This window comes from Miscanthus floridulus, chromosome 17 (genome assembly GCF_019320115.1).
Source record: "Miscanthus floridulus cultivar M001 chromosome 17, ASM1932011v1, whole genome shotgun sequence".
In the NCBI taxonomy this organism is placed as follows: Eukaryota; Viridiplantae; Streptophyta; class Magnoliopsida; order Poales; family Poaceae; genus Miscanthus; species Miscanthus floridulus.
The window spans coordinates 64,937,665-64,953,805 of record NC_089596.1 but is presented as its reverse complement, the minus strand read 5'-3'; the positions used below and the strand labels follow the sequence as shown (position 1 = coordinate 64,953,805).

Sequence of the window (16,141 nt, the reverse complement as noted above, 5' to 3'; positions counted from 1 at the left end):
GGGTATTCCGATTTTAGAAAAAGATCTTCTCATGCAGATCGAGAAAACCCATAAATCCCTATCCCACCCCAACACAGCGGCGCCGCAGCTCCGTGAGATGAATTGGTCACAGACCCATGCTTTGGATGTGGGACAGATGAGGGAGCTTTTTTTTCCACCCCAGTAGCATGGCCGAAGCCACGAGAGTGGGTCCCTCAGGACTCGAACTCTGACCATCCGAGGGAGGTACTACGCCTTCACCGACCACTCGGTGAGCCGGCCATTCCCGGTCTTAGTTTAGTAGAAACTTCTTTGACATAGAATCTACAAGTTCTCCGTGAGATCGGATTGATTTTAAAAAACCCAAGTTGATGCTTCGGACTACCAAAACCAGTATGGGCTGGTTTGTATAGGGCCCAAACCGGTGGCAATGTGAGCTCGCGTGCCAATGCATGCGCGTAGGCCGGGACGAATGGACGGTAGCTATGCGAGCTCCCATGCGCGCGCGCACACACACACACATGGCCGGCCGACGACGATGCAAGCACGCGTGAGAACGCGTGTAGAGCCAGGCGGTGAAGGGTGGGGAGGAAACCATCCATGAGTAGAGCCCCCTTTCTTTTGTATTTGTAGAACGAGTTGAAATTGTTTCCCACCTGAGAATTGGTTGTTACTTTTTTCTCACCATTCACTAGAGCTAGAGTGGGACCTTAGTTTTTTTACCTATGTGACATGATATGTTTTTAACATGGGAAAGAGCTTATATTTCAACAATGAGCATGATTAGAATTAGAGTCTAAGGCTACCGACGCGCAGGTTGGGACACCTTCAGACACAAAACAAGAAGAAAACACTCTCATACTGAATTGCCCTAAAGCATGAGCCACTCCATTAGTAACCCTGTGACATTTCATGACGTTGAAATCTTGAAATAGTCTCAACATTTCTTTTGCATGTTCAATGATGATGCAGCTAGGGGATCGATTTGGTATATTGCAATTGAGTGCTTGTACCGTAGCCAGGGAGTCAGATTCCAACCATATAGGTCCTATAGAGGTCGAGAGTATTTCAGATTCCTGTCAAAGCCGTTAGATTTTCAGCTTCTTCGACAGAGGAACATAAACGGTCGCTGATCTAGCCTAAGAAAACCACCACAGTCAGATGATTTCTAGCAACAAAATCCAAACTAGCTTGTCGTGTAATAGGATCAAAGCCTGCATCAACATTGAGTTTGATCCTCCTGGAGGGGGAGGTGACCATGGAGACCTTGTTTGGGTTGTTATTTGGCCATTTTGGCTCAAGAAATCTGGATTTGATGTGCAGGGATTTTCCCCTTTCGTATTAATTGGAGGTGTTCGTAGCCCCCTCATGTTTCAAAGAACAAAGATAATTTGCCAGAAAAAATACTGAAGCAGAGATGGGCGTTGGCCATTCCCAAAACACATTATTGTTCCTGTGGTGCCAGATTCTCCAGAACAACAACATCAATTTTACTCTGATGTCTTTGTTGACGGTATTAAGAAGAGCAGGAATCCAATCAGGTCCTCTATAAGTGAAGGCTGAGTCATCAGCGAGGTTCCACGACTGGCACAAAGGATATCTAAGCGCAGATGCAAAAACGCAGCGGACCATGGCGTGATGACCATCTTGAGGGTTCATACCACGTACTGGGCAGGTGGCATAAAGAGTTTAGGTGATGGCTCAGCCTATTTGATTGGACAACCAGACTATTACGAGCTAGCTTCCAAATAATTTTTTTTTCGGCACCGGGGTTTCCATATTGCATAAAAAAATTTCCTATCAATTCATTAAAAAAATCCTATTAGCAGACCGGCTAGGGCCAATGTCGTTCTTGATCTTCCTTCCATTACAAGTTTGTATACACTTCTAACAGAGAAAAAACCGTTCTTTTCATAGTGACATGATATTTAATGATACCAAAATCATTCTTTGATTTGAGTTAGGACTGCCCTAACACCAAGTCACCAACTACTGTTCCATCTAAATACTCCGTATGCAGGCCCTTATATCTACTAGTACGCCAATGAACTAGCCGTTCAGCCGTTACACGGCACGAGCAGCTATTAAAAAAGGTAAACCCAGCAGAGGCCGTACAGGCTACAGGCGAGCGGCAATAGACACGGGCACACGGCCAGTCGGCCACGAGAGGATTTCGAAACCGAGAACCAGTGCGCGCTCGCTCGCTCGCGGACTGGATCCAGCCATCCGCCGCGCGGCGTCGAACACGCGAACCGCGCACGGGTGCTGCCGCTCCTGCACGGCTTCCTCAGCCAGGCAGGCAGGCTCCACGAGCACGAGGGGCCAACCTTTTGGATGAGCCATGATGGCCCGCCGGGCGCGGCCGGTTGCCATGGTGCGTGGGCGGCAGGGACCGGGAATGCGGCAGATGGCTGGCTGGGCCCTGGTCGCTGGTTGGTCTCGGTCTCGGTCTCGGTCCTCGCCGTTTTCCGGTAAAGTCTCGTCTCGTGGAGCCACATGCGGACAAGCTGCGGTTCTTGGTCATCACGCCGGTACAGCGCGCTGCTTGCCCCCAGGCCCCAACAGCCCCCAGAGCTGGATCTCGTGGGCAGCGTGGGGCCCATTCAGCGGTTCTGTCCCTGCAGACTGCGGTGCAGCATCGATTTTTATCCCCTCTGTTCTCGAGTCTTACTTTTGAGGCCTCGTTTAGTCCGAGGAATTTGGATTTTGGGCTACTGTAGTATGTTCGTTTTTATTTGGTAAATAGTGTTTAAATATGGACTAATTAAGCTCAAAACGTTCGTCTCGCAATTTCCCACCAAACTGTGGAATTAGTTTTTCTTTTCGTCTATATTTAATGCTCCATACACGGGCCGCAAATATTCAATGTGACAGATACTGTAGCAACTTACTTTTTGAAAGTTGGGGTGAAACAAGGCGGGACTCGCTTCATCTACCAGGCCTAGTAGTACTACTTTTATCGCGAGCAAAAGAATCGATAAGAAATGTTGCTATGTAAAGAGTCGAGGCGGGTGAGAGGTGATCCGAACGCTTGTGAAGGGGCAACGTCGTTATTATATTAGAGAAATATAAATAATCCAACATATTCGTTTGACTGATTCGTATCGTTGCTGGTTCGTAAAGAAATACTGCTGACTAGTTTATGTAAGAGAAAAATATTATTTCTGCTGAAAATTTACGATTATTTGCGATAAACCATAGCCAAACAAACATGCTGTAAGTATGTTGTCATGACGTGCTGTTCAAATCTTTGCAGGCTTGGCTGTGGACACTGGCCCTAGCTTTGCCGAATAAAAACAGGACATAAAAAAATAGCCCAGTTCGCAATCTTTTTGAATTCATCGCATGCAACACTCTGTCCCTCCACTGCATCCATCCACCCACTGCATTCAAGAAACAATAAAAAGTGGAGAGCATAATTCTTTAATGCAAGAAGCGAAGGGCTGCCGCGGCGAACGAGGCGATCGCATTATTGCACACTCCACAAGGCTAGAGGACGCCATTATTACGGACGAGTAACCATCCAATCAAACGACACTCCAATCGACATCGCATCGGGCAATTTTACCGAACCATCCCTCTCTTCTCTTCCTCGCTAGCGTGTAGCCAGGCTACGCTAGCCGCTGAAGCGGTGGGAGGAGGAAAGAACGCAGGAAGCTACAGCGGCCGAGGTCCCCGTGCGCGCCCACCGAGGCGTCGCGCATGCGGCCACCCGCACCCAGGCGCCGGCGCGGGGGAGTGAGGCGTGCAGGCGGAGCAATGGCGGGCGGTCTGGGCCGATCCGTGGATCTGTAGGCGCGGTCGCGCGGGCGGGTATTTGCTGGTGCGTGCGTGATGGGATCTGGGAGCAGCAAGGCCACCACCACCACCTCCTCCTCCTCTTCCTCCTCGTCGCCCACGGCGGCGGAGGCGGGCGGCGAGGTTAAGAGGCCGAATGGGAGCGGGAAGGGGAGGAGGGGGAGGAGCCTGCTGCCGCTGCCGAGCTCCTCCTGCTTCCGTGGCTCCACGACGCCGTGCCAAGGCGACGCTTCCGCAGCAGCGGTGGTGGACGTCGAGGTAAGGGTGTTTCATTTCATTTCCCTCTCGGTGCTTCGAATCTGTGCGTGTTGGCGGAATGCGGTGAATCGGGCGAAGGAAGGGTGTTTTCACAAATGGAGTGCGGATACGTGGTAGATCTTGTCGCTGTGAATTCGTTGCTTCGTGGATCGAGCAACTAGCCTCAGTTTCTGAGCGAGCATTTCTGGGGGATTCGAGATTGTTCAACGGCTTCATAATTTGGTTTCAAATTTCAGAAGCCATTGCCCATTGGTTGGATGTTCTGAACTCTGAATCTTCTTCTTCTTTTGGAAACTGAGTTCTGAACTTCTGATTGGTTGGATGCGCCACAGAAATTTCTTTCCGCAATTATCCTCTTTCTCTTCGATTGCCTGTTTGGTTTCGATCATGTCAAATATTTTTGAACTCCTTGTGTATGAACCATGAACCACTAAAGTGTACTACTATGATTTATGAATGGATAGTTTGGAATTCTAAACTTCACTTATCTTTAGTTTCCTGAATTGGGTTGCTGTTACAGTTTTAGATCAAAGGCTCATTGCTGCTCTAGTTAAATGATGCATTTGTATGTTTCTAGTGTAACAAGGGAGGGGAGACTGCAAGCTTGCCTTCACTCACTCACACTGCAAAGTCTGATGAAGATGTTCTTGTAATGCCTAAGCCTCATCCCGGCGAAGGGGTAGCAGCACCTTCATCAGATAGCGAAAGAGATCAAGATGATGATGTGCTACAGAATGCTGCTGCCACTAGCACATCAACAGCGGCTAATCAATTGCCAAATCCCTCTGGGAGGTCAAGGCCACGTTTTGGTGTCAACTTTGGGTTGAGTAGAGCTGTCAGCTTGGGATCATCAGTAGCCTGCTCTATTCTGTCATCTGGCCTCCCGACTTCTGCTAATCCAGGTGAAGGTCGGCGAGATGTGGATGACTCTTCTGATACAGGCATCTCCCAGCAGGGTAGTGCACCGACTGCTGGGATTGATTCGACTCTGGATATGCTTAGAGATAGTGTCACGGCACAAGCTAGAGCAGCTCGTCAGGCTAGGAGAAATCTGCTAGAATCTGAAGATGCTAGCTTGAGGAGCTCCTACAGAAGGATGGGGTCTCAGGAACCTTTTGAAGGCAGTGTTCGGTTTAGCCGGACATTAAGTGTTGGGCGGCTTCGGGACAGAGTTCTCAGGCGGCCTCCATTCTCAGATGGGCTATTCACCCCTTCGCTTCTTTACGATAGGGCAGTATGGCCATCTGGAAATGCTAGTGCTAGGCAATATTCAGCAGTCATGCAAAGGACTAATTCAGACAGGAGTTCAGAACCGCGATCTGATCCTTCAACCAACGATCTGTACAACTTGAGCTCTGAGAGGCAGGCCAGTAATAGCGACCTACTGGAGCGCAGATCAGCTTTTCTTGAGAGGAGGAGGATACGATCTCAGGTAGTTTGAAGTTCAACTTTATTTCAGCCTTGGTTATTACCTCTAAGAATTGTAAGTCTATAATGTTTGCTGTCTTAATAGGTCAGAGCTCTGCAAAGGTTGGGCAGCAGGTTTGAAAATTTATCAGGTCATGAGAGGTCCTGCATACTATCTGGTCAGCATAGAACAGGAAATTGCAACTGCAGAACAGGTAGTCGACAAGGCAATCCTGATGAAGAAACTAGCACAAGGGCTAGCATATCGAGAATTGTTATGTTAGCAGAAGCACTTTTTGAGGTAAAAGAATGTAATTCTTGCTTTAATGAGTCAATCAATCTCATGTTTGATCAAATATATACAAAAAAGTACTAATATTATGATGTATAATAAGTATCATTAGATTAATCATGGAATATATTGTAATAATAAACTTATTTGTTTGGAGATACAAAAGTTTGACTTAGTCCAAATCTAGGACTACATTCTTTTTGGGATGAAGGTAATAGTTCTGTTCTTGATTGGAGAAGGATGCTAACTGTCATCCTTATGGTTATGACTTTCAGGTTCTGGATGAAATTCACCACCAATCTGCTGCATTATCGTCATCAAGAGCATCATTTTCTTCAATTGGATCCGTTCCTGCTCCAAGGGAGATTGTTGAGCGTCTTCCTGCAAAAGTGTATAGGAAACCATTGAAATACCAGAGCGAGGAAGCTGCACAGTAAGACATTATGGCCTATTTAGAATAATGTTTGGAAATTTGTTACGTAATTATGTTAATTTTGAACAGGTAACAGGTTTAGTCTTATGTTTTACTGTTTCATAAATATGACAAGTTCTTTTCAGTGTGTTAAACTCCTTCCAGAGCAGCCACTATTATTTGCCCATAAAGTTCAGTGTCTAAACTCGATCCTAACTTAAGCAAGCGATACTTAGGCTAGATAAAGCATGGTTATACAGCATTCAGACAAAAGCACTTGATTTGTGATCACATGGGAGATTGGAGGAGCCTAAGACTTCTCACTAGGCATGCCAAATTCCCAATTTTGCCTGCACCTTCATATATTTCAATCTACCATTCAGAGCCCAGTAAAATAATTATTTTATGTGTGGAAGGGCATGCATGAAAAGTTTGCAATGCACATGTGCTCTACAGTCTACACTATACAATTGCCATTTAAGTTGGTGGTTCATTTCCAGCTGTATAGCACCTGTATGTTTTATGAGTGGGAGTGTGGGATTATTGTGTGGGCACTTGTCCTTGTAACCTTGCAATCACGTATTATTGTACAACTTCTCATTTCTTTCATCTATGCAGATGCTATATTTGCCTTGTTGAATATGAAGAGGGAGATTGTCTTCGTATACTTCCATGCCATCATGAATTTCATCTAACATGTGTAGATAAATGGCTAAAGGAGATTCACAGGTATTCATCCTCTTATTTAACAACGAGCATTCTTTGTGTTTGTGAAAAATGGGGTTCTTTTTAATCCACATCTAGGAAAAAAAAACTACAGAATCAGCATGCTATAATTATCTCCTTTACATGGGAGCTCTGTAGACTGTAGCTGTCCCTTGTTGTTTGTGTGATATTTGGAGACTATTGACATTATCTAACAGGAAATCCACATGCTCTGTAATGGTAAACCTGTTAGTTTCTTGCAATGTATTTGGACTACATTTGGTGTAAAGTTGAATAATGAGCCTACATTTTGGACACCCCAAAATCTGATATTTACTGCCAGTATGAAGTATGAACGGAGAGTTGAGATGCATTAGTGCTTAGTATCATCATTATGCTTCTTCAAGATTAGACTGGCATATATGCTAGTCCTTATGTGGTATAGCAACAAACCATGAATGCCTTGTTTGAACCATAAGCAATTGGTGGATAATAGGATTACATTTTCAATTTTCAGGGTAAAAAAAAAGTAAATAAGATGCTCAAATAGTTATGCCCGTGCTGTTTAAATTCTCACTTGCCCTTGTTACTGAAGTTTTACCCTTTTCTTCTGAAATTATTCCTGAGCTTCACTGAGCCTCAGAATTACAGAACAGATCTGGACTTTAATGTTAGATGTTAGTATCTTTACTGGAAACATCTTGTTGGCTTAAGACTGAGAACCTAAGACTTAGCTTCTGGACTCTTGAGTTGCTAAAAGAATTAGCTCCATAAAATATGCATTTATTGTATTGTACAGTAAATATCAGCTAAAAATCTGATATTTGGAGACTATTGACATTATCTAACAGGAAATCAACATGCTCTGTAACGGTAAACCTGTTAGTTTCTTGCAATGTATTTGGACTACATTTGGTGTAAAGTTGAATAATGAGCCTACATTTTGGACACCCCAAAATCTGATATTTACTGCCAGTATGAAGTATGAACGGAGAGTTGAGATGCATTAGTGCTTAGTATCATCATTATGCTTCTTCAAGATTAGACTGGCATATATGCTAGTCCTTATGTGGTATAGCAACAAACCATGAATGCCTTGTTTGAACCATAAGCAATTGGTGGATAATAGGATTACATTTTCAATTTTCAGGGTAAAAAAAAAGTAAATAAGATGCTCAAATAGTTATGCCCGTGCTGTTTAAATTCTCACTTGCCCTTGTTACTGAAGTTTTACCCTTTTCTTCTGAAATTATTCCTGAGCTTCACTGAGCCTCAGAATTACAGAACAGATCTGGACTTTAATGTTAGATGTTAGTATCTTTACTGGAAACATCTTGTTGGCTTAAGACTGAGAACCTAAGACTTAGCTTCTGGACTCTTGAGTTGCTAAAAGAATTAGCTCCATAAAATATGCATTTATTGTATTGTACAGTAAATATCAGCTAAAAATCTGATATTTGGAGACTATTGACATTATCTAACAGGAAATCAACATGCTCTGTAACGGTAAACCTGTTAGTTTCTTGCAATGTATTTGGACTACATTTGGTGTAAAGTTGAATAATGAGCCTACATTTTGGACACCCCAAAATATGATATTTACTGCCAGTATGAAGTATGAACGGAGAGTTGAGATGCATTAGTGCTTAGTATCATCATTATGCTTCTTCAAGATTAGACTGGCATATATGCTAGTCCTTATGTGGTATAGCAACAAACCATGAATGCCTTTTTTTCTCTCTAGAGGCTAATGTTAACCATGTCTTCTCCTGAAAATTTTGTTATTTAAGGACCTCTTCAGAATGTTTGAACCATAAGCAATTGGTGGATAATAGGATTACATTTTCAATTTTCAGGGTAAAAAAAGTAAATAAGATGCTCAAATAGTTATGCCCGTGCTGTTTAAATTCTCACTTGCCCTTGTTACTGAAGTTTTACCCTTTTCTTCCGAAATTATTCCTGAGCTTCACTGAGCCTCAGAATTACAGAACAGATCTGGACTTTAATGTTAGATGTTAGTATCTTTACTGGAAACATCTTGTTGGCTTAAGACTGAGAACCTAAGACTTAGCTTCTGTACTCTTGAGTTGCTAAAAGAATTAGCGAAAGGACCTAGGATGCCGCCAAGAGGGGGGGATAGGTGTTTTTGAAAATTAACACCTTTAAGTGCGGAAATAATTAGAAAAGTTAAGAGTAATACCACCCCTCACAAGTTAGCCACAGAGTAAACAAGGTATAAAAAATATATCTAGAAGCTACAACCCTGCAACACAAACTTAGAATCGAGATCAGATAATATTCAGCCTTGAGCTCTAATACCGGACGTGTCCGGTATACAAGATTTCTGCAGATCAGCCCCAAACTTGCTCCTTTCGATTTCTATCTTCAAGCCAAACTGCAGGTACCTACTAGAGATGACAATATACATAGAGAACCTGCACAAGAGCTGAAGCAACACAAATATCAAATGAAATGCAAATTGAGACACGATATTTGTTTTACCGAAGTTCGGACTCGTTTGAGTCCTACTCTCCATTGAGGGGGCTACGGACGATCCAGCGAAGGTCAGCCCTAAAGGGTACCATGAAGGTCACTCTAGCCGGAGTCTTTTCCAACTCTTTTTCCTCCTTCCACTAGTTGATTCTGAGGCGGCTGAATCGACCGTTACAAACTTTTCGAGGCACACCACAATCTCTCGGGTGCTCTCCGGCGACGCCTAACCGTCTAGGACCGAAGAGTCTAAGAGTAACAAATGCGAATCACGAGATTAGCAATATGCACAAGTGCTCAAGTGGTTGGATTGCTCTCTTTTTGAATTTCACTCAACCCACAATTTGATTTGGCAAATTTGATCAAACACTCACTAAGAGAGGGTTGGGAGAGTTAGCAAAGCTCAAAAACGTGCTATAGGATCAGTAGAATCAGCAGCCTCCAAAGGTGGAGGCTTGGGGGTATTTATAGCCCCCCTGGAAAAACTAGCCGTTGTCATACCGGACACGTCCGGTATGACTTACACTACGCCAACGGTAACTAAGTTACAGTGTCAATGTGAGGCGTCGGAACTTCCGACTCACGTCGGAACTTCCGACCCTCAGCATATTTGAAAACTAAGTAACTAAGTTGAAGTTTGTGAGTTGTCGGAACTCCCGACGCATATCGGAATTTCCGACCGTCGGAACTCCCGACCCTCAAAGCATTTGAAAACTAGCCGTTGGCCTCTGGTCGTCCATAACCAGGACAGTGAACCATCTAAGTCAGTTAAGCGCGACACGTCGAAACTCCCGACCATTGTCGGAACTCTCGACCGTCGGAACTTCAGACTCACGTCGGAACTCCCGACGAACCAACCCGAGAACAACAAGAATTTTATCGTTGCTGGGCACATACTGGACACGTCTGGTATTGTCGGATCAGCAAAACACATGTTAGCACTTTTGTCTCTCAAATACTCAAAAACTCACATGGGTTGGCTTGAGCACTTATGAAACATTTTCTATCAATATGATGCATCCCTCTTAATACTACGACATTTCTATTAACTCAAATTTAAAAGTATAACAAATTTAAATCTTTTGAGTTGATCTCTTTCAAGCGAAGCTGTGTATTCCAATCTTCATCAAGTGAGGGTGCAACATGTCAACTTTGATCTTTTTACTAGAGCATAGCCATCTTGAGCTCGTGACTTGATTCCATTCACCAAATTCTTGAATAATCTCAAATGTATCAAGTCACTTCTATCAAACACTCCAATAGTGATTTGATCCTTTACATTAACATGACTATCATAGCTTGATTGGTACCTCAACTAAATGCAAGTACTTCCTTCTTCACCCTAGCTAGGCTCTTCGGTCGCCAAGCTGTCGCTTGCCCTTCACCCTTACTTAGTACCCTCGAAGCCTTTCTTTGCAATCTTCATCATCTCAAGCCATCAAGTCACATCTTGTGTTGAATCATCCATTCATTTGTATTGTTATCTTTTTCATTTCAATTTAGTAAGCTTTAAATATGAGACCATTTCATATGTAATCCCTCGTGTCTCATTAATTAATTCTTATGAGCTTGCTTTCACACAGAACATGAAAATCCCATAATAAATAAGCATTTGCATGAATTTCATTTGCATTGTTGTCTTGTGCTTGAACTAGATTGTTTATACAACAACACATCATTTTGGCTTTTATTAAGTACCTGTGAGATAACCTATTACCTGTCCACACTTAGCAAACGAGTTAGACCTTTAATCACATTGTCATTCAATCATCCAAAACTCCCTAAAGGGCTAGATGCACTTTCAATCTCTTCCTTTTTGGTGATTGATGACAACTTGATTAAAGCTTACAAAAGAATATAACCATTTAAGCTTTTGGGTTCAATGATTTATGAGAGGCTCCCCCTTAATACGTGCTTATGATTAAAATCCACAAAATGACCTTAAATATCAATTGCACATACTAAAACATATAAGAGACTCCCTCTAAATCATTGCATCCGTAGGGTGCATGTGTGTGTGACAAAGTAAAATCGTGATGCATATGACAAGATATATCACACAAGAATAAATATAAAGGCATCACATCAAGTATTTTCATTCTAGCATGCATAGTCCTTATAAAAATAAATATAACGCATGTATGTCACACATAGCACTCATTACACATTTTCTTAAGTCCACAAGCCACTAATATATAAATAAAGATCATGTCTCGAGAGATACATAGATAAAGCATAAGTAAGTCTCATCTATCATATAATACAATCTATCTCAAACTCAAGATACATCAATGAAGCTCAAAAACAAAAACTACAGTCTGCAGTACATATCTTCAGGTACAAAGATAAGCAAATGAAACTATCCTGAAGCTTTAATCAGTCTCTCTCCCCCTTTGTTATCTATCACCGTAAAGGTCCAACAATGACATACTAAGGACAAGGTTGCTGCAAGCTGTCTCTGAAAGTTGTGATCACTCATCATCATCGTCATCTCTACCAGCATCCTCATCATCTAAGCGTGTAGCACTGGCTGTAGGAGAACCACTCGCACCAGACGGGTCATAGAAACTACCTGTGAGGTCACTCCACCAGTCTGAAGCATACTCGTCTGCAGCATTGAGACGTGGCTGAGAGTGAGTAGGCACCCGAGTCTGTAGTGGTAAAGTGTCAGGGTGCTCTAGAGCCTACTGCTGTCGCTGAAAGAACTCAGCAAACTCTACGTCGTACCTGCCCTGCTGCTGCTCCTCAGTCTCAGGCTTACTAGCTGCCTCATCTGAAAGTGGAGACCTAGGAGGGTCAAGCTCAAGTCTAGAAGCAATCTGCTTCAAAGTCCGAGTATCCTTCCTCTTAGGCTCCCTCTCCTTTTGCTGATAGGTCTGTATGTCCTTGCACATCCCAAAGATAGCACTGAACATCTTGCGAATAGGAAAAGGAGGACTGCAGTGACGTGAAGAAGAATGTGAAGGAGCATGTGGTAGAGGAGAAGCTCGTCCAGCTGCTGCACCACCTGCAGGTGAATCTGCCTCTGGTGCTGCTGCTCCTCCTGGTCCTGCTGGAGGTACCCCAATCTCTGTTAAGTCATCTACAATCTTCAGGACTTTATGCTTCTTGTCATACTCAAATGTGTGTCATGTGACATTCTCAATCATAAACATGATGTAAGGTGCAAATCCACAGCCCTTGAGGGGCCTCTCTCCCACACTCCTGATCTCTGACCAAATAAAGTCAAACACACTGAATGACTGTGCATCAGGTGCCATTCTATGGAGCAGGTTCCTGAAATAATCTGCAATGTTGCCCTTGTCTCCTCCTTTGCAGTCAATGGTCTTCCTGAACATCCTGTCCGGGTATCTGTAGGTATGATGAAGACCTAGAACCTTTCCCACTGCTCCTCTCTCACCTCCTGGTGGGTACATGTAGGCGAACTGCTTAGGAGGTAACACCTGCTCTGTGTGGATCCTGTCTCTCTGAAGGTCCTCCTCTGAGAAGCCAAGAAAAGCTGCAAAGGCGTCGTAGTCAACACTGTTCCACTGTCCTTCAAGCATCCAATGCATACGCCTCGGCTCCTCTTCCATAAATAGAGTGGCATAAAACTGTGCAATGACTTCAGAGTTCCAATCATGCACAAACTCTATGAGCGTGTATACACCTGTGCGCTGACAAGTGGCAATAACATAGTCAATGGAGGACTTCCGTAGCTCTGTGACATATTTCTAATCTATCCACTGAGACTTGGCTACCATAGGATTCCTAGCAAGTATCACACTAGTATAATAATCCAGATTGGCTACCATAGGATTCCTAGCAAGTATCACACTAGTATAATAATCCAGATGGAACATAGTGTGAAAGCGATATCATACTGAATCCTAGGCAAACCCCTGGGATCAATCCTCCTCTGATCTCTTGCTCTCATAGTTATACCCTTTCCTTTGTAGTTGACTCTGACAACATAGTTGGGTAAAACGGGAGCATGTACTTCAAGAAGGCCATAGTCTATGCCCTGACCTGGGTGGTGCACTGGAGGTGCCTGCTGCTCCTCCTCTATCTCCTCAGAGCTGTCACCAACATCTGACTCTCTGTCTAAGTCTCTGTCAGTGCTCTTTCTTTTCCTGTGCTCAAGTCTGTAATCCTCAGTTTCATCACCAGAAGCCGCTATCACCATCACCACCCTCTCTGTACTGTGGAGCGCCCCTAGTGGCTCTAGAGGGTCTCCTGCTAGTGCTCTGCTCCTGCTGACTGAATCTGGGATGCATGTCTTGCCTTGCCTTCTTGTGTTTCTCCAAAGCTGGATCATGCCTATGCTTGGACCTAGGCTCCTGTCTTTCACTCATAGCTGTTGTCCTGTATCCAAAGATTTGCAAGAAATTTTAGATACATGCCCAAACGATAGCTTATTTTAGTTGAAATATAGAAATAAGAATAATTATCCTATGCTTTGTAATCATCTTAACCAAACTAGGTCAAAAGGTTCACAAAATATAATAGACAATTAAACTTAGTCCTAAGAATCAACCACTGAGAGGATTGAAACAAGGGAGCAAAATCTACTCTGCTGTCCCATACCGAACACGTCCGGGGTATGAGCGGACAGCAACCCTAACCGGGGTCTTTGGCTCAATCTTCAACCAATCCAATCCAAACTCTGGACATTGCTTCTAGACAGGTAATGTAGCATCTCTACCGAAGGAATTTCAAAATCATGCCCTAACCACTTAGATCGGATGAGGTCCGGGATTAGGGTACCTTGAGAGAGTGAATGAGATGCGATTGGAAATCTAAGTCCCGGAGTCTTCGATCTTGATGCAAATCTCCTCCGATCCAATCTCCCTCTCTTTCTTTTCACGGTGGAAACTTGAAATCGCCAATGAAGGTCGAGGAGAGGCGGCTGGGTTGGCAGGAAGAAGAAAAACCTAACTTGGCCGAAGGGGTATCGGCCATTTTTATAACCCCGCTTATACCGAATATTTTTTTTTATTTTAACACTTTTTTAAACTAATTCTAAATCTAACACTGTTTGTTTTTATTTCTAAAACTAACACTTTTAGCCGCGCCTATTGCCATGGTACGGCGAAATGCCTGTGTCGCGCCATGCATAGTGGCGCGGCGAGAGGGCTGACGTGACGACAACCGGAGCGCTGACCGGTGACGTGGCAGGGTCTGCCGCGCCACCGATCTTGGCGTGGCGCCGCCGCGCCATCCATCACGGCGCGGCAGAGAAGAACAGAGAGCGGCCATCTTGAGCACGTGACTTGATTCCATTCACCAAATTCTTGAATAATCTCAAATGTATCAAGTCACTTCTATCAAACACTTCAATAATGATTTGATCCTTTACAATAACATGACCATCATAGCTTGATTGGTACCTCAACTAAATGCAAATACTTCATTCTTCACCCTAGCTAGGTTCTTCGGTCGCAAGCCGTCGCTTGCCCTTCACCCTTGCTTAGTACCTCGAAGCCTTTCCTTGCTATCTTCACCATCTCAAGCCATCAAGTCACATCTTGTGTTGAATCATTCATTCATTTGTATTGTTATTTTTTTTCATTTTAATTTAGCAAACTTCAAATATGAGACCATTCTATATGTAACCCCTCATGTCTCATTAATTAATTCTTCCGAGCTTGATTTCACACGGTACATGAAAATCCCATAATAAATAAGCCTTTGCATGAATTCCATTTGCATTGTTTTCTTGTGCTTAACTAGATTGTTTATACAACAATATATCATTTTGGCTTTTATTAAGTACCTGTGAGATAACTTATTACCTGTCCACACTTAGCAAACGGGTTAGACCTTTAATCACGTTGCCATTCAATCATCCAAAACTCACTAAAGGGGTAATGCACTTTCAATTAGCTCCATAAAATATGCATTTATTATATTGTACAGTAAATATCAGTTGATGCTGTTAATTACCTTTCTGCTGATATGAATTTCTATCTTGTTTTCTAGGGTTTGTCCACTTTGTCGTGGCGATGTCTGCAGATCTGATGCACCGATTAGAAAGGTCAGTTGATTCTGTCTCTTGAGAATGCAGCTTCTTACAGAGAAAAGTGGAGCTCATGGCATGGAACAGCTCAGGATGCTCCTGTATTCTATGGAAAATTCGCATCGCAGTCATCCCATTATGAAACTGATGACATGCTACGGTGAATTTAGGATTCTTGTATGGTGGGGCGAGTTTGTTGATATTGGATTGTTGGCTTCCGTTTCCTTATACCGATGTGACGTTTGAACAAAGTGGGTGCAGCCATTCTGGACAACTGTCAATTCTATTGGTTCCACATGTTTCCTATTTGAACAAGGGACTAAAATCTTCAAATGTTACCGTCGTTTTCACTTTTCAGTCCCCAGGGAAAGTAGCACTTTCCCGTCTGTTTGGTCAAGGAATGAAAAACACAGGAATATGAAAAATACATAGGAAAGGAAGTTAAGCATAGACGCATAGTGGTAAAACTAAGGAAAGAAAAACCGCATGAAAAAAAAGAGGGAACGTTTGGAACAGGAATTTGTAACACAGGAATTGCAAAGCATATGATTGATAAAAGACACTCAACACATAATGACATTGGAATTTGTAACGCATAGAGTGGACCCAGGTAGGGCCTGCTATCCATGAGCTATAGCTTGAGGCAGCAAGAACAAAGCTAAGGCCCCGTTTAGATGCGAAAATTTTTGGCTTTTGGCCACTGTAGCACTTTCGTTTGTATTTGGTAAAAATTATCCAATTATGGACTATTTAGGCTTAAAAGATTCGTCTCGCCAATTACGGGCAAACTGTGTAATTAGTT

The 16,141-nt window shown here is 43.3% G+C and overlaps 1 protein-coding gene across 1 annotated transcript; it reads left to right on the top strand.

The window, feature by feature from the left end:
- Positions 1–3,515: 3,515 nt before the first annotated feature.
- Positions 3,516–15,645, top strand: LOC136517376 (uncharacterized). Its single transcript, XM_066510929.1, has 6 exons — positions 3,516–4,035; positions 4,613–5,467; positions 5,549–5,743; positions 6,010–6,167; positions 6,765–6,875; positions 15,303–15,645. The coding sequence occupies exons 1-6, from the start codon at positions 3,814–3,816 to the stop codon at positions 15,364–15,366; spliced, it is 1,605 nt and encodes a 534-aa protein (XP_066367026.1). The 5' UTR covers positions 3,516–3,813; the 3' UTR covers positions 15,367–15,645.
- The last annotated feature ends 496 nt before the right edge of the window (positions 15,646–16,141 follow it).